The sequence below is a fragment of the Prosopis cineraria genome, unplaced genomic scaffold, assembly GCF_029017545.1.
Source record: "Prosopis cineraria cultivar Desert tree isolate PC_DT_omini unplaced genomic scaffold, ASM2901754v1 PC13, whole genome shotgun sequence".
Taxonomy (NCBI): Eukaryota; Viridiplantae; Streptophyta; class Magnoliopsida; order Fabales; family Fabaceae; genus Prosopis; species Prosopis cineraria.
This window is the reverse complement of record NW_026555344.1, coordinates 18,689,537-18,709,293: the sequence shown is the minus strand read 5'-3', so window position 1 is coordinate 18,709,293 and position 19,757 is coordinate 18,689,537. Positions and strand designations below refer to the sequence as shown.

The window sequence follows — 19,757 nt, the reverse complement described above, 5'->3', positions numbered from 1 at the left end:
AATTATGGACATACTAAAGTAACTTGAGAATTTACTAACTTTAGTTAAGAATATGAACCCAATGACTTGTCAAACTTTATATGTCAATGTATAGTCAAGTCCACGAGGAAAATAAAGTGACTTCATTGCTGAAACATTAATGTGGCATGGGAATATTTTTATTATAATTTGTGAAAACATGAAACCCTACTTGAAAATAGATTGTTTCTCACAATTTTAGAAAATAAGTTTTGAAAAGTTCAAAGGTCACTTATAAATGTACAAATGTGACTTGAGAATTCACTAACGTCAGTAAAAATATAAACCTAATGACTTGTCAAATTTCATGTGTATTTAACAAAAAAATACTTAGCATTAATTGTAGTATCATATGCATTAAGCAACATAAAACACTTAAATAAATAAAGTTTTAATTTACATCATAAATATAACCAAAAGATCACTTGTGAAAGTATAGATCACATTCGTCTAATCTATACTTTCAATCTTTTTGGTCTTCAGTACTCGACATTTGAAATAGATGTCATTACTTGTAAGGCTACTTTATTGTGTGGATGAGTCTCCAGCTAATACAATAGCTTAGATCTCATTTTACTCAATTGTTCCTATACAATTAGAACAAGTCAATTAACAAACAAAAAATAACATTAAAATTGTGACACCCAAAAATTTTATCTGTCTCTCTTTCAACTGACCATTATTAATGCAGGTATAGTATGACTGTTGGATTAGGTGGCGCAATGAAAGATTAAAATTTTAAAATTCCAATTGCAATCGCAAATCGATCAAACTTATTTAAGTCAAGGTAGATAGAAGAATTGCCCTTTAGGCTTCAAAATTTTTATGTGTTTTCTTCAAACTTGTTCAAGTGACTCAAACCTTAGAAGCTGACAATGTAGATCAGCTCCCTCTACCGATATCCACATGAATGGCTTTCAACTCAAACAGTGTGCTAGCGCTCGAAACGTCCATCTATTTCCTTAAGCGTTGAACTTCTCTTTTCTCTAGGGTGTTTCATGGCTCTCACTGTGTTTTGCTGTCAGGACTCTTTCTAACTCTCACCTTTTCTAAAGGTCACCCCTTCTCTATTTTTATAGATTAGGGTTTTTGTCTTCTTATTTAAGCCAGTGAAAATTTAATTAAATTTATCTAAAAAATTTAATCTACTATATCATATCTAATTTAAATTTATTTCATAAATTCAAATTATAGAACTAATATGATATCTTTTTATATCACGTTAGTTATTACATTTAATTTATCATATAAATATAAATTTAAAACTAACATAACATAATATAATATAATACACATTATATTATATGTATATAAGAATATATATACATATTTCAAAAATACACACACACACACACACACACATATATATATATTATTTTTTGAATTTTATATTTTACACACACACACACACATATACAAATATTTATCAAATAAATATTCAAATGTGTGTGTGTGTGTGTGTGTATCTATATATATAATTCATTCACCTTAAATAAAGAATCATATTCATTGAATCTAAACACATTTTAGATTCAATGAACTGGGACATTAAAGCCCGGGTCGGGCTATTTTTTGTGTGCGACCCTATAGGCTCATATGAAAGTGGTATTAGGCTAATAACGCTATTAGCCCACAAGTCACAAATAGCCTATAGCAAGACATTACGACTACCCAATCTATATGGGAATCGATGATTTGATATAACCTATCATATAACCATATCACATCCTTTTTGTCATGTGATATTTTGGTCAAGTGTGAGATATGGAATTGTTATTCTCCCTTACTTGATCATTTCTTTCTCGATCTCTAAGTAGACTAACTATAGTGATGGAAAAACATTTAAAGGACATTATGTCAGATAATAAAACAAAAGAAATCAAACCTTAAGACAAACTGTGAAATTAGGATAAAAAATGTGTCATCACACAACTTAATATTTTTTCTTTTGTTCATTCACCCAAAGTCTTGCAATTAATGTTACATCTTGCATAACAAATATTAATTACATTAAAATTTTAATATAACTTATTTTATTTTAACTAGCACACTTGCTCACTAAAGTACTGATCTATTATCCAGGACCTAAGCACTTGCATTCATATCTTGTAAAATAATACCCTTCAATCTCCACAATTTTCCTGTTAAACAAAACAATTATTTCAACCTATGGTTTATTATATCAAATAACAAGTTAAAGATCATACTCATGTCCTTTGTTTGGTGTTTTTGATCGTGTGCAGTATTGGTAAACTCTCCTCCTCCCTCTCTCTGCACATTGTTCTTTTCTACGCATCCTCTTTTCATCTTCCCTCTATCATGCAAAAATGGTGAATGAATCATGCTGATTATTTGCCATTGTGACATTCTTATTGTCATTTCACACTTAGAGTTTTGTTTTATAATTTCTTTTTCCGCTCTTTTATCCTCATTTTCATCATCTTGATCTACGTGCGTGTTAGGGCATTTGCATGCGGGTTTGATTTTTACTAATGGACATTTAATGCAATTTACTTTTTTTTTAAATTTATGATCCTTAATTGAAATTTCAATATTTTATGGACACCAATTTGAAATTAATAACCTTCGAAGGTCCTTAATTGTCATTTTCCCAAAAACAAGAGCAAATGAAACTAGATGGCAAGGATTGTGTGGCAAGTAATGTGGTTGTCACTTAAAATATTCAAGGTCAAAATGCCTCACTTAATGGTCAAACTGATGCCTCATTCACGACAAGGTATATTTGTGCCATTTTGGAAAACGTCAGGGCACATTTGCACTATTAAATATTTTAGAATACCAAATGCGTTTCAAGAAAAACTTCAACGATAAATTCGTACTTTAACCCTTTAAAAAAAATTGGAATTGAGAGCCAAAAACCCCATTTTCCATGGCTTCCAAAAGGCTAACCTGGTGTCTAGATGAAATAAAATGCATTGTGTATATTGCTAGAAAAGGCTTTAATTTCAATGCATTGAATATATAACATTCTTCTTTAGAAACTAATTAGAACCAAATAATTACATATTTATTTCGTACATGAGAAGGAATTTAAAATAACTATAATGAAATACAAGTAATTGAGTTTCATTTTATTACTTCACATTATCTTTTTACACTTATCATCATGAATTAACCTTATTCCTTTTGAATGTCTTCCTTTCAAATAAATGTTGCAACTTTTATGCGGAACAAGTTTCCGGTAACCCTATACATTGATGGTATTCCTTCATTCAATTGATTTAAAAAATTTTTAATTCATTTGAGTTTCTCCAACAAACTAATTCCTTATCCATGCGAAGGGATAAAAAGAGAAATGGGAAGGAGAATTTATGGAAAAAGGACGAGAGAACTCAACAAGTCATGAGTATGAATGAATAAAGGTGCTAAGTCCTGATAATGGATGGAGGGAGGGGGCTAGGCATGTTATTAATTGTTCTAGTTTTCAATTTGAAACTTTTATTTACCATAATTTTTTTTATCACATATCCCTACTTTATTTTTTTTAAAAGAATGCTTCTTATTAAAAAATAAGTAAATATAAACTAAAAATATATACGCCTTTTATTTAAAAATATAAGACATTTTAAACGAATCTCACCCCTCAATAAAGTAGTTACTTATTTTCAATTAACATTATCTTTTATATTTACCTCTATTAAACACCTTATAATAATATAAAGTCATTCATCAATGGAGGCACTTAAAAAACAATGATTACAATTCGAAAGACTAAAATGCCTTACATTTTTTAACATCTAACTCCTTAAAAAACCTTATATTTTTTAAGGGAGGGAATATATATATATATATATATCCTCCTTTATATAATTTAATTACATCAATTTTATTATTTTAAGAAATACTCTCACATGTCAATTAAGATAAACATATCAAATTATATTGTACAATAATCGTCTAGAATAGATATGATTGCTATAATTGCTGAATTATGGAGCTTACTGATGCCGCACATCAAAATATTTAAAATATCTATAGATCTTCTATGTGGCGCACCATTTCTCCCAACTGTATAAAATAGCAAATAATTAGTAATAATAAATATTGAATAATAAATATTAAATTTATAAAAAAATAAAAATTAACCATTGCCACCTTATGCACAGAATATAAAAACTTAAATATCAATATGAACTTCATTATTCATTGTTTGCACGCAGTTGTCTGAAAAAAATGCATAATACAAATAAAAAAGTTAAAAGCAAATATTAATTGCCCTGAAAAAAGTATAATACAAAATAAAAATTATAAAGTATATTTGCTAAATTGTTTTTAATAATATAGTTACTAATTATATTATTCCAAAAAATTAATAATATTTTATAAATTTAATAATAATAAATTATTTTTTGAGGAAATAAGGCTCCGAAGCGTGGGGGGGGGGGGAGTTAAATTTAAAAGCGTTCCAAACGCTTACCTTGTGAAGCACTCTTCCGGAAAATACTCCGGAAGATTATTAACTAATTTGAAAAATCACCTTCTATTTAAATTTATATCCTAACTAAGAAATTAAAGTAAGGGTAGAATAGAATTATGAAAGAAACAGTGCAAATCAACAATTCAAGGATCATTGCCAGTAAGACTGGATAAAATTTTCTCCATAAATTTAGTTTAAAAACAATTAAATAAGCCAACAGAAGCATAAGAAATTCATCATGTAACAAAAATAATAAGTAATAAATATTTTTAGCTACATAAGCACAGTGCGCCACGATGCGGTGCACCATCCACCGCAGCAGACTTCACAGAGGGGAACGCCCCTCACTATGCCTCGCGTCGCAGGGCGCGTGCTCTATCATGACAGCAAACCACATGAGCTCTCCAGGCCAACTTTTGGAGCGCGCCATTTCACCGTCCAATGTCTGATTCAATCGATTCAACCATCCATATGTAGTTCTTAAAGCCACTGAGCTATTGATCTCGGTCCCACACCTAAACACTAAGCCAAATGAGATTTAGATGCCCGAACCCAAAATGACTCATTTTCTTTTAGAAATTACAACCAAGATGCCCAAACCCCCCAAACCAAGTGCCAATAATCGTGGAATTACTTGGACCAACTCAAATAGATCACAAACAACCTGTTCAAGCATTCAAATCACAATAATAACAACCCAAACAAGAATTGGCCACCAAAACCCCAATTTCAACATAAATTTCAATAGGGGTAACAATTTCACATAAACAATCCAATGGCTAATCGATCACATAAATCAATACAAAATTAATACTTGCACTAGTATCTCGACCTCTTATAGCTATTACAAAACAGATATAACAAATCTAGGTCAAGATACCCATAGTTCACAACATAATTCATGCAAGTGTATCACAAGGCTATATATGTCTTAAATTGGCATATGCATACAATATTCGTTATAAACCCAAAATAAATGAAATGACTATACAACTTCAAGCTAGTCCCCTCGATGCTCGATTGTACTTTCCTTTCCCTTACCTATATCAGAACCTTCATTTGTAAAATGTAACCATAGGGCGAGTTGAGGACTCAATAACCAGATAGTAGACCAAAGGTCTTGAGGGACCGATCCGGCAGAACAACTCAAAAGATAAAGAAGTAACTGGAGTTATATCTATTTTTTCATTTCAATTCAAGAGTTCTTATGTGTTTCCACGCCCCTTCGAGACCTCGAAAAATGGAAAAATTCAATGAACTTCTATAAAATGGTTTCGCGGGATTCAGCCAATTGTCTTGATTGCAAGATATCATTGAGAAATAGGAATTCGTGTTATCAAAAGATTTCCTGCGATTTTGAAATATTCTTGTTATTGCTTCAACTCATATTCTCCAAAAAGTAGATCCTGTTCTAATAGCTTCAATAAATTTATTAACTACTCGTGTGTGAGAACAATTTGTGCATATGTGAAGTGGCATAGTAAATCATATAATATGTCTTATAAATCTATACATATGGTTATAGTATAATATATATGATCAACACACCACCTTATACCCTCCTTATATCTTTTGATTGAATCTGTGGGCTGACAATTCAATAAGACCACATTCATCTGACTAGACTAGTCCAAGCACACCATTACTAGGAGGCAGCCCCGGCCAAGAGTGCCTTCACCTACTATGGATCAAAGATTCTCTCTGTCTACAAATACTAGGAGTATCGATGCGCAATCTATCACTTGTAGTATTGGGACTTACGAACAATATAATACTGAGCACTCGGGCCTCCACGGTGCCAATATACCATATGGATTTCCAAATAATGTCTTGACAACAAACACTAGGGTGAACTCCCACTTTCTCACAATGATCATGTCAAACATGTATAATACATCCAACACATAGTCATAACATATAAATTATCATAATTTCTCATTTTCACATAAACCATGAAATTTCACAAGTAGATATACATAATAATAACATTTAGCTTTCCAAATACAAAAGCATTAAAATAAGTTTTCATTCTACTTCACATAACTTCACAATCATAATTTTATAATATTACTATATTAATACCAAACCAAAACATTGACTTTAAAATTTACACACTACTATCCAAACACACAAAAAGGGAGATTAGACAATTCAGCTATCTCAACCCTTTTGTAACTAAAAAGGTTATCGTTGTCAACCAACGACTTCACATGCATCTACTAGTATCACAATGCTCAATCAAAGGTTAATATACACAATTAAACCCTTAATTATCAAATCCTTACACTAATCACCCCATTTTATGATACAACTAGGGGTACCCATTATGTAAAAACCTCAATTTAGCTTCAACAATCCTTCCAACACACGACATTAACTCTATTTAATATCCTAACAGATAAAAAATATCATTATATTACTCATATTGCTCTTAATCATTTAATTTCTACCTAGGATTTGTCCAAACCCTAACCAATAACTCCAAATCTTTGTGAAATCCGTAAATATAAGTTTAGATGCTTGATTTAACTGTCCAAAGCCTTAACTAAGGTAATGAGTTCAGTTGTAATAACTCCCAAAGTTTTAATAATAATTAAAATTTATGACAAATTATTTTAAGAATATTTGTATTAATTTTAAAATAAATTTATCAAGAGGATTGGTGGTTTTATGGAAACTTTGCTTGCAACCTATTTGCGTTCAAATCTCTGTGGTGATAGATAGTTGAGGAATTTTACTTTTGACTCAGCATTGGAAACATTACTTAAATGCCCAAAAAAAACCAAAAAGAAAAAGAAGCAAAACACACGCAGGCCAAAGACAATATATATAGCTATATAGAAATATGTCGGTTTGTCTTTTTTCCTTTTTATTTATAGATAAAGTTTCCCCACTTTCTTCGACTATGTTCTGGAGCAAATGAGAGAGAGAGAGAGAGAGAGGAGAGAGAGAGCCTAAACCTCACTCTGCAAATCCTCATCCCTTCTGCGACCGGTGTATTTTGAATGGGTGAGTGAGAAATTTCCGACCACCACTATTAGGAGTACCAGTTCCATCGGACCTTCTCCATTTCCTCTCCATTTTCGTGCGTGTCCCTGTAACACAGAGAGAGAGAGAGAGAGAGAGAGAGAGCAAGATTGAACCAGTTTTAGACCTTCACTCTCCATTCGTCCTCTCTCATCACTGTCCTTCCTCTTCTCGTCGCCGGTGAGGGTGTGCACAGAGGAGCCGAGGTTGCTGTTGCTGGAGGCAGCCACAGATTCTTGTTTCCTTTTCTCCATCCCATATTATATCATCTGAGTTTTTACCCTGTTCCACTTCGTCTTGTTCTGGTATGAGTGTTGAAGCGTTGGTTTTATCTTGTTTTTCCCTACTGCGAGTTGTGTGCATGTTTGAGTCTCTCTCTCTCTCTCTCTTTTTGTTTTTTTTCCCTTTTTCTTTCTTTCTTTCTTTCTTTCTTTCTTCTCCTTTTCGTTCCAACCTCTCTATGTGAGTAAGAGATAGAGAATGGGATTTTGAGTAAGCTAAAAATTGAGGATTTGAAAGCTCACCTTGGATAGGTAATTATACTTCAACTCCTCAAGCTTTTCGGTTGCTATATGAGAAGAATGATTGGTTAGGTTCTGTTTCATGGTATTTAAATTGATTTTTGAAGCAGGAATGAGTTTCAGAAGGATAGTAAATTTGTATATATGTTTGGAAATTGTTGGGTTAGAAATTTAAAGAGTAAGATGGTTGTTGGATGGGTTAATTTTGAATGCACATAAGGTGTTTGATAAGATGTTTGATAGGCATTTACGCTTAAGAATTTCTGCTACCGAAAGGGGAAGAAGATAAGTTTAGAATTGGTTTTCTTTGAACTTAAATTGAATCTTGATAGGGAATTATGTTTGGAAGCACGGCAAATTCAAATAGTCATAGTTGGAAATTGCTAGGCATAAGACTTAGAGATTAAGGACCTTGATTGAATGGTTTTGAAATTGGTGCACACAAAATGTTTGTTAAAATACTTATAAGAAGAAATCATTTTTCCAATTGGGTTATTAAGGATGGCTGAAATCAAATGGGAAATTTGAGATATAAATGATGATGGTACTTGGAGAAACTTTGAATTATTTAAGTAGATTATGGGCCTATTAATGATGGAACAAATTTGATTTAACCTGCAAATAATCTATTAAAATGTCTACTTGGAGAAATTTGATTTATATTAGCAAAATATATGTAATGACTGTATTGTTAGATAATTAATATAATTTTAGATTTTTGGAAAAAGGTATTTGATGGTAATTCAAGTATCAAATTGCTATCTATGTATTAGTTTTTGGAGTATCTATGGAATGTTTGGTGCAAAGTTTGGTTGGGAGAGGTTGAAGTTAAGATTTATCCATTTTATTTTTCTTAAGTTATTTTGGATTAAAGATTTGGGATATGACATGTAAAAGAAAGTGATTATGATATTATTTGGGCCCTAGGAATTTAAATATCACACATTGCTGCAAGAGGGCCAGTTAGGGGTAAGATGTATTTTGGGAGCTTGCAATTGTCAGTTAAGTAGATAACATTCTAAATTAACTAATCCACAATTCTTTTTTACTTAAGTACTATTTTTAAAAAAATAAATAGATTTCATGTACCATTTCAAATGTCCAATATTTTGTTACTTCTATTGCTTTAGCTTGTGAAATTGTAATTTGTGTGGTGAAGAATATTAAAGTTATGATATTTCAATGCGTATTTTTATTATAAAATATATCTTGAAGGTTGATGAAAAGTTTTACTAGCTTTAAGAATCTTTTATTGACAAAGGCAAGTCTAGAATCAGTTAAAATTTTTATATTGCAAAGGGTTGAGTTATTTATTTAATTTTTTTGTGAAAAAAAGGATTTCATTTGAGTTTGATATTGATAATAGAAAATTTTATTTTGATAATGTTTATTTTTTCGCATGTTTGAAAATTGATTTTGAGAGGACTGTAAGCAGAACATTGGTTCTGTAAGTCCTTGGTGCACCATGGTTATGACTAGCTAGTTTGAATTTCGTGAGTGTTGCACTCATGTTTGTTATTCATGGGTATTGCACTTGCATTTGATTTCGCGACTTTAAGTTGCATTTGGTTATCATTACCCTTGTGGATTGTGTGTTCATGTTTGTTTTTGCGGCTTTGGCTGAGTTTGGTTAGTATTACTCTCGTGGACTGTGTGTTTACATTTGTTTTCATGGCACAAGTCACGTTTGTTTATTTACCCTTATGGACTGTGTGTTCACGTTTGTTATTTGTTCTGCAAAGTCCTCAAAAGTTTAGCTTTTGATTGATCTATGAATATACACTTTATTGATTTTAATTATTAAATGTTATTGGTTTTATTTATTTACTTAATTTATTTTATGTTACAAGGTCAAGTTTTAAGGTTTTGTCATTGCAAATTTATTGGTTCGGTAATTTTTTTAAAGTTATATAGAATCTCTTAATTTCAAATTCAATTATTATACTTTATTGATGTTCTTTTTTAAGTTGTGCACTAATTTACTTGATGAATTTATTTATCCTAAATATTTTAATTTTATTATTGTGATGTTATTCACTGAAAAAATATTTTTAATCTCAGACAATATAACCAACTTGCACTTCTTGAGGATCATTGAAAGACTCATTGTTGCATTGACTAGAAGACCTTTTGAGAATATCCTTTTTTATGTAAATATTTAATTATGCAATATTTTGAGATTATGTTTTTAGGTGCTCGATGATAATTATAGATAGGATCATGATATGTAATCTATGTTGTTTGGCTGTTGTGACGGAGCAAATCTCCGTATTACTAATTTGGTTATCTAAATGGTGGTTGTAGAAATTTTGGGAGGTCTTAATTATAGGGGAGGTGATGCCGAAAATTTTTACAGAAAATTTGGGATTATTTTGCTACAAAAAATGTTGCAATGATTTTTATTTCCATTTCTAATGCATTAATATATTACATTAGAGTTTTTCTTTGATCAAGGTTTAAGAGATATGTGTTTATGCTCATATATTGTGCCAGTCACGTCAAATTTTTGAGGTGTGATATCAAACATTACTCAAGAAAATACAAAATCAAAGCCATATAATACTCAAATCATCAAAAAGTTCAAATATAGGGAGAAGGAGAAGTGGAGGAAGCTTACCTACTCCAATTACTTTTAAAGTAACCTAAAGGTCGAGCCTTAGCACCTATTAGTTATCTACTATTGTCTCCTAGCGAATTCTCTCTCCCATTTCTTGTTTTTTGTTTGATTTTGGGAGCTGATAAACACAAATTTTGTATGTGTGCTGCGGTGCATTGGCTTGTCAATCACGGTGCATGGTTCAAAGAAATCCAGACTTGTTTTGGGCATTTTTTTATGCCACGTCCCGTGCAAACTTTGATCTAGCCTTCTTTTAAGGCTGTCCAATGATCTAGATACATTAGTCTTTCAAAACATCATTAAGGATATTTTCAAAGTTAAAATTCAAGTTGTTATATAAGATGGGGGGGCCAAATGGCATGTGGCATTTGCTGTGCCACGTGTCGCGATGCATGGCCAATTTTGGGCATTTATTAAACATGAAATGAGTCTGATTTTAGCAAACAGAAAGAGAGGGATCGAGGGGAGCGATGAAGGGAGGTCTTGGGGTTACCAGGGCTTGATCCTACATCATCTTGGAGGTACATTGGCTTTCTACACCTTGGGTAAGCTTTTTTCACATTTTCCTCTCCATTTTTATATGAACTTTTGACTTTTGGGGCAATGGTGGCTGTGATTTCAGTTATTTTGGGTGTTGACCAAACTTATTGACTTAGTTAAGGTTTTGGGGTGTTAAATCAAGCCTCTAACCCTAGATTTATGGGTTTTATATGGATTTGGAATTTCTGTTGAAGTTTTGAACGAACCTTAAGTATAATTTGAGAGTTTTGGAACAATTTGAGTAAATGGTTGATGATATTAATGTGTTTGAATGTTAAATAGGATTGTTGGAGCATGTTAGAAGGGTTAATGTTGTTAAATGAGGATTTTGGATATAATGGGTACAAAAAATCTAGTAAACTCGATTTAATTAGAGTAATAATTATTTAATTAGAGTAATAATTGATAATTATTACTTAATTGTGTAGATTAAGTATTGCTCAAGTGATGTTGTGGGTGTGGAATGTGTGGAGTAAACATTAGATCACAATAATCTTTTTGTAACAAAAAGGTTGAGGTAACGGAATAATTTACACTATTTAATTAAAGTGATTAAACTGTTTGTGAGTGAATATGTAAATTTTCTACATGTGATTTGAAAGCATTGCATATTGCAAAATAAGGTTTTTGTGCATTTGAAATGATTTTTGAATCTATGAAAATTTGAGTCTCTTATATGAGTTAAGTATAATTTGGATACAAATATGTGGCATGTATGATAAGCGGGAGCATGATCATTATAGGAGGTGGGAGTTCATCCATAGGAAGGAGTAGTGAAAATTTATATGGCATGTATCTCAGTGCCTAGTAAGGTACAGTGTTGGAGATTATTTTTTTAATATCCATGTGGTATACAGCATTGGAGATTGATGCTTTTTAGCATCAATGATGTAGTGTTAGAGTAATGACCCAATTCATGTGTGATAGGGGAAAATCATAGTCTGGAAGTGGGATAGGACACCTTTGGCCGGGTGATCATACCATTGAAGGCGAGCTCGGGCCATGTACACTTGGTCCAAGAGCCTATGGTTTCAATAGGGGTGAAATGGAGGTTTGGATAGTAGAATGATTATGCTAGAGTAGAAAAGAATCATGATGATTGAAAAGATTATGTGGGTTATGATAAATGCATGTTTTTGTATATATTAGTTTTACTCCCTTATAGTTGTGCATGTTAATTGATAGTAGTGAATTATTCTATAATTAAGATGTTTATCTCATCTCGTGGTTATATTTTATAAGTGAGGGTTTCGACAAGGGTAAGGGGAAGGAATGAAGAGTTAAGAGCTTCATTTGTGTAGCTCTTCCCATTTATGTTCTGGTTTTGTAATGAATATGTCATGAAGTTTATGCCAACTTAAGATTTTAAGCATGTTTTGAATCACTTGTATGAGAAATTGGTGGAATGAGTGCTTATCTCAACCTAAATGATGTTCTTGTGATTAACTAATTGTGAAAGGTTAAAATACTAGTACAAGTGATGTTATGGTACTGTTGTATGTATGAATATGATAGTAGTATGATATTGAGGAATAAGTTGTTCCTTTGAATTCATTGTGAAAATGGAGGATTTGATTGTCATTTTGTAGGTGGGTGGTTATTATTGTGATATGATTGGCCTATTATGATGTGTGCAATTCATTTGACTTATTCAAAGTGGTTTCGGAGTTAATGGCACTTGGTTATGTGTTTTGGATACTCTTAAGTGTGTTATGGTTTGAAAATGAACCATTTGGGGTTTGGGTGTCCAATATTTTAATGGTTGATTATTTAATTGTAAGACCAATGCCATTAGTTAGGAGGCTCAAAAAGCTTCGTGTGGACACTTGAACTGCTTAAATCAGACATCGAATGGCAAAACAGCACGCTTTAAAAGGTGGTTCGGAGTGTTGTCATGATAGTAGGTATGTGTTGTAGTACATGATATTCGCACCATGGCACAATGAATAGAGAGGTGCCATCCACAGCGACAGAAAAGGCCTATGCCACGGCGGATGAGGCGAATTCTAGTATTTTTTCCATATTGCTCTTTTATTGTTTTTAAGAGTTATTTAGTATTTATGCTTCCGTTACCTCTTACAATTTGTTTTAAAGTACAATTTGAGCTCAAACTTTTTAAAAACAATTTCTTAGGATATTAAAATTGCCATCATTCGATGGTCTTTAAGTGAATATGTCCTCTCCACTCTTAACTCTCGAAATAGGAGTGCAAGCAATTTTTTGTGTAACGTGGTTAGGGAGCTAGATTTCCATCCTTCTTACATCCCATCTCCCTTCAGGAGTAACATTGCTAGCAACACGCTCATTTGCATCATAAGAGTTGTTGAAAGCAAGATGAGCGAGTGGGACCCCCATATACATCCATTTGTCATTCTAGAACTTCATGATTTGGCCATTTCTCATATGCCTCCCAATTGCTTCAATGAACTTGCCCCAACATTTAACTATGCTTCTCCAAGTGAATAAGGAGCTAGATTGTTTCTTTTCACCTCAGGCACACTTCCATAACCACACTCATTTTGATTTCAACACTCTAATCCATAAGGTATTCTTATTTCACAAGACTTTCCAACAAAGTTTAAAAATAAAAGTCCTGTTTTGTTTCTTTAAATTCTTGATGCCAAGGCCACCACTCTAAATTTTTAATTCTCCTCTCCATATTGGGGCACTTATGTGTAGGCTTCAATAGGAGACATCTCAGTATGTTTTCTCAGTAGGATTGTATGATGTGGCATGCAATCTCCAGTATTTCGTTTGGTCTGGAAAAGTACGTGATCATGCAAGTTTCTTTTTAGATTTTTGGGAAAATCCCACAACTATTTAAAATACTCAAAGATTCCACAAAATTTATAAATAGCTAACAAGTTTTTTACTAGTATTAAATATAACTTTAACAACATATTTGTCACTGTTTTGTCAAAAAACTTTGGTAATGTTTGAGCAAGTGGCTTATGTATAATATTTAAAGTATATCATTTATGGAGACAGTTCTAAGATAAACAATTACCATAAATGCTTATGAGAGATATTAAAAAAATTAAATAATTTAATTTAATTAATTAGTTAAAATAAATTAGTACTTAAATGTTTATTACGTGAATGTAATTAATTTAGAAAATAATTATAATAAATTAAATTATTAATTATATTCTTAATTATTTTTAATTAATTAAGTAATATTTAAGACAAATTAATTTACTTAAAATAAAAATATTAAATGAATTTAATTTAATAAATTATTAAAATTAGATTATTAATTAATTTTATTTTAATGCATTGAAATTAATTTTTAAATGAATAAACGTAGGGATATGACCACAGGTCCATTGGAATTTGTCACCAAAGGTGTTAGCTGGGGGTTTATTAAAGGGAGAATGACAATTAAGGGTCTGTTAAGAATATTAATTTTAATTACAGATCGTGAAATTTTGAAATTAAAGTTAAGGATCATTGTCTTTAATTGTGACAAAAAAAAAATGTAATTTAAAAGGTGGGATTTACTATCGCGACTTGGGAATTCACTAATCTAACTTAAGAAAATTACTAATGTATATTGTAAAAATATGAAACCCTATTTGAAAATGGAATGTTTAACAAAAAGTGAGAATTCACTAATTATATTTAAAAAAATTCCTAACGTATATTATAAAAAAATGAAACCCCACTTGAGAATCATTAATAAAAAGTGACTTATCCAAATTGGTGTTTTTTATTAAACAATCGATTTTCAAGTGAAGTTTCATGTTTTTACAATATATGTTAGAAATTTTTTCAAGTTTAGTTAGTGAATTTTCAAGTGGCGTTTTTTGTTAAACATTTCATTTTCAAGTGGGGTTTTATGCTTTCACAATATACGTTACAAATTTTCTTAAGTTGGGTTAGTGAATTTTCAAGTGGCAATAATGAATCTCACCTCACAAATTATATTTTTTTAATCACAATTAAGGACCATGGTCCTTAACTAGGATTTTAAAATTTCACAGTCCGTAATTGGGATTAATGTTCTTAGCAGGTCCTTAATTGTCATTCTTCTTTTATTAAAACCCTTAGCAAAGAGATGTGGCGACTGGTCCTTTGGGATCCGTCGCCATAAATGCTTATACGTTTTATGCAAAAAATACTAATTTAAAAAATAAAAAAACTTATGGCATAATAAAAAATAATTTATAAATAAATTGTTATAAATGTTAATTATGTTTGAATTTAATCTGTCTTGATTCAGGCAAAATTTTAAAATAAAAGACAACATAAGTATTGAATAATTAATATATTTTTAATAATTAAAATTTTATTATGTTTAAAATCAGACATATTAAATATTTCTAAACTCAAAAAAAGTAAAAAAGATTAAAAAACAAATTAAAATAAATCTCTACAAAAAATTTTAATTCTAACAAAATAATTTTATAAATTTTAGATATTTTATTTATTTATGTATGAATTTAGACATTTTGAATTTTATAAATAGAAGCACAGGCTACGTGCTGTGGCAAAGGCGGTGCGCACCACGGCTTGTAGCATAAAACCTTCTTTTTTTTGTTTTTCTTACCTTTTAATGCTCAGGTGATGTGACTTTATTTCGAACCTGTATTTAAACTAAAATCACAATCAAACATACATATTAGACCTCTCTGGCCACACATCACAATATAATTAACTCAAATACTCTACTTTACCTTACTCGGATTATAAATTTTTAGGATATTACAACTTGCCTCTCTATGAGGACCCTGTACACTAAAAAGAATCTGACCAATGGTTCATGTGTGTATACTCATGTCACTATGTTTAGAAAATTGTGGGTTAAGGTGTTCGGGGTTTGAGGATCTTAAAAGTGGTTCGAGTTTACCCAGGATAGGCTCAAAAGAAAATCAGCTTTTTGACACCATCATAAAGACAACCTCTCTTCATTCTCAATATCATGCCTAGCAAGTTAGTCTTCCCTCTCAACTATCATCCAAACACAGTCTTTGAGCAATACTTGCTTGTACAAGCTCTTTAGTAATGAAGTTAGTCAAAAAAATAAAATAAAATTGTGGCTCATTTGTTGGAGTTCAGTCACCTTTATATAAAGGAAGTAATTTTCATTCACAAATATGGATCTAGCAAAAGTTTGAATCTTCATTGAAAAATATGTCTATATTTAATATCCAATTGTGCTTTGAATACCTCCGATAGAAAATATACAAATACATACATACATATATATGTATATATAAAAGCGAGGAATATGCTTCTTTTTAAACCAAAAGAAGCCACGTTCCTTCCATAACATATTATATTTATGTATACAATATACTTGTAATATTATAACTAGCTGCACATGTTTAAGAGATAATAAAAGAATGATGTGATTGATATAGCTTAGTAGATTTTATTGCTAAGATGGTTATGTAATAAAGATCTATCGTACACTGGGTTTAAAAATATCTAGATATTCAGAGTGCAATTAGATCAACTTTATATGAACAACTATAGCCACCTTGGCTTGAACATAAACAACGTAGATGATTATCAACATCAACTTTATATGAACAACAATATCAGCCGAGAAACATAGTTCAATATAAAGACAAAACTCACGAGGATTAATGAATCAAAATATAAAATTCTTTCAAGAATCCTTGAAGGAGTGAAGACCCAGATAATTTCTTCATGATGTTGTTTTATAAGCCAGCTAGCATGACGCTAGCTGTGATCCTCACTCAAGCAATTTTAGCCAAAGTTGGAAACACCAATTTTCTGAAGCCTAAGGAAGAAATTATCCATGATTCCCTTTCCAAAATGGGCCCTTAGAAGAGGTCCAAAGATAGATTCTATGAGTTTGACCACAGACTTTGCTCTATCATTGTCATCCTTAGAACTGTCAGTGTCTTCTTCATCTAGAATTGATCCGTCCCAGCCTGTTTTGATGCTCTCAAGTCTTTTAACACTGAAAGACCCTTCTATTATTTTCATAACTTCATCAGCCCTAGCATGATAATTCGGCACCTGGAAAAGCTCCAACTTCTCTTCAATCAAATTCTGCACCATTCATTCATTATCTTGACATGTCTCTATGTGGATAGGAAAGAAAATATAATATAATTCACCCATCTTTACTGTCATCTTTGTCCAATTTGCTTTATTAATTATTGTTAAATGACTAATTTATGGGATTATATTCAATAAAATATAAATCTAATTAGTTTACCTCTGCAACCATATGATTAAGTATCGTACGAATGAGCCCCAGAGCAGTAATTCTTTCTGAAGTATCATATCTGCCAGTGAATGTGAGGAGCATTCCACCTTCAGGCACCAATTCCTTGGAACGTGATCTTAAAAATAATTTAAAATCTTCTTTAAACTGCTCAGCATACCATGGATGGCTGATGCTTGTTACATAAATAGTCCCCTTGTCATCATCTGCAATTTTTGCCTCGCTCAACGAGTTTGGGACCTGTTCCAACGTGCAATATGATATATATATAATCCAACATACGTGTGTATATGTAGAACTAGTAAGTCAAGTGAGTCAGGTTTAATTAATTTAGATTGCACTTATTCAGCCAACTCTAATAAACCTAAATTTATTAAAAAAAATTATATAGCTAAGTTTGACCTTAATATCTCCGGCTCATTCTAGCTAGCTTGAATATTCAAATTATTAAAAAATTAATTTTCTTAGTTTTTAGAGAAATTTTCAACTTTTACCTTAAATTTAATATTTTTTTTATTATAGCACAAAAGCCTGGGTCAATTTTGATAATTTTTTTCATAGTTAAAAATAAAATAAAACTCAACTTTTGATTAGTAACATTCTAACTCTTGACCTCTATTAATTATTCTAAATTTTAATTTAATTATAGATATTTTATTTTATTTTTTTAAAATAAATCCGAGTCTTAAAATTTTGGGATGTTACATTCTCCCCTCCTTTAAAAAGGATTTTGTCTCCAAAATCCAAGCTAATTCATGAATCAAAGAGAGAAACATACCTAGGAAAACAACTGTGGATACTCCTTCCTCATTTGATCCTCAGTCTCCCAGGTTACATCTCCCGAAGCTGTCCCTTTTCAAATCACTTTTACCAACCGGATTGTCTTATTTCTGAGCTGATTATCCTTAGCATCCACAATACGATCTGGTTCAGTTTGAAAGGTTAAATTCTCCTGAATTTCAAACCTCCTCAGGTTCTATCATATGCGACGGGTCTGGCTGGTACTTCTTCAGCTGTGACACATGAACACATTGTGTAGACTCGCTAACTGAGGCGGCAATGCCAACTGATAAGCCACCAACCCAACTTTCTTCAAAACCTCAAAAGGATCCATATATCGAGGAGACAACTTTTTAGCCTGAATTGAGTGTCCAATGCCCATCAATGGGAGAACTTTGAGAAACACATGATCCCCAACCTTAAAAGACAGGTCCTTACGATGATTATCTGCACAACTTTTCTGTATACTCTACACTGTAAGAAGCTTTTGTTGGATCAATTTGATTTTCTCTGTGGTCTCATCTACCACATTCGGTCCCATCATTGTCCTCTCACTCAACTTATACCAATAGAGAGGCGATCTACACCATCTTCCATACAATGCTTAATAAGGAGCCATCTGAATATTGGCATGATAACTATTATTATAAGCAAACTTTGCCAGAGGCAAATACTTATCCCAACTTTCCTGAAGCTCTAGGGCACATGACCTCAACATATCCTCTAATGTTTGGATCGTCCGCTTAGTTTGTCCATCCGTTTATGGATGATAGGACATATTGAACTTCAGATCCATGCCCATAGCTTTTTGCATAGCTTGCCATAAATTCGATGTAAATTGAGGATCACGGTTTGAAACAATATGCCTTAGTACCCCATGTAGTCGCACAATCTCCTTAATGTAGATCTCAACATACCTATCAACCTTATAGGTGGTCTTAATCGGTAAGAAATGTGTTGACTTAGTCAAACAATCTACAATTACCTAGAGAGTCAAAACTAGCCTGGGTTCTTAGCAGACCAGATACAAAATCTATTGAAATACTGTCCCATTTCTATTTAAGAATCTCCAAAGGCTGTAACAACCCTGATGGCTTTTGGTGCTCTATCTTGACCTTCTGATAGGTCAAACACTTACTAACATATTCTGTGACATCCTTTTTCATGCCTGGCCACCACCAGTGACGCTGCATGTCATGATACATCTTAGTAGCACTAGGATGAAGGGTGTTGCTACTATGATGCGTCTCATCCAACAATTTCTTTCAAATAGACTCATTGTTAGGAATACACACCCTATCTTTGAAAACCACATACCCATCATCACTAAACCAATAGTCCATTGTCTCACCATTCTCGATGTCTTGACTTATTTTTAACAAGATCAGATCTTGAAGCTGAGCATCTTGTATCTCTTTCTAAAATTCATTGGAAATAACCATAGTCTTAAGACCATTCAAGGAGAACTCAGTCATACCCAGAGAAGTCTCAACTAAAGACTCCATCAATTTATACTCTCGAACTATCAAATAGGCTACATGTAAGGTCTTGCGACTAAGAGCATCTGCTACCACATTTGCTTTTCCCGGATGATACTTAAATTCAAAATTATAA

At 31.8% G+C, this 19,757-nt stretch overlaps 1 protein-coding gene and 1 long non-coding RNA gene across 2 annotated transcripts; one reads left to right on the top strand and one right to left on the bottom strand.

Moving 5' to 3' along the window:
- Positions 1 to 7,403: 7,403 nt before the first annotated feature.
- On the top strand, positions 7,404 to 13,333 carry LOC129290298 (uncharacterized). The gene is made up of 2 exons (XR_008588303.1): positions 7,404 to 8,016; positions 10,066 to 13,333. It is a non-coding gene; the product is annotated as an uncharacterized LOC129290298 (long non-coding RNA).
- A 3,543-nt stretch (positions 13,334 to 16,876) lies between these two features.
- On the bottom strand, positions 16,877 to 18,525 carry LOC129289937 (jasmonate O-methyltransferase-like). The gene is made up of 4 exons (XM_054926677.1): positions 18,463 to 18,525; positions 18,329 to 18,376; positions 17,355 to 17,603; positions 16,877 to 17,185 (listed from the first exon to the last, which is right to left on the bottom strand). The coding sequence occupies exons 1-4, from the start codon at positions 18,523 to 18,525 to the stop codon at positions 16,877 to 16,879; spliced, it is 669 nt and encodes a 222-aa protein (XP_054782652.1).
- Positions 18,526 to 19,757: the final 1,232 nt, after the last annotated feature.

What these genes read in the sequence shown, in the direction of transcription:
- LOC129289937 (XM_054926677.1), bottom strand. Translation starts at nt 18,525, where the DNA reads ATGGGCATTGGACACTCAATTCAGGCTAAAAAGTTGTCTCCTCGATAT. An exon ending in ATATGATAGAACCTGAGGAG is followed by an intron (nt 17,604 to 18,328) that starts GTTTGAAATTCA and finishes ACGTTGGAACAG; the next exon opens with GTCCCAAACTCGTTGAGCGA. An exon ending in TTAATCATATGGTTGCAGAG is followed by an intron (nt 17,186 to 17,354) that starts GTAAACTAATTA and finishes TGAATGGTGCAG; the next exon opens with AATTTGATTGAAGAGAAGTT.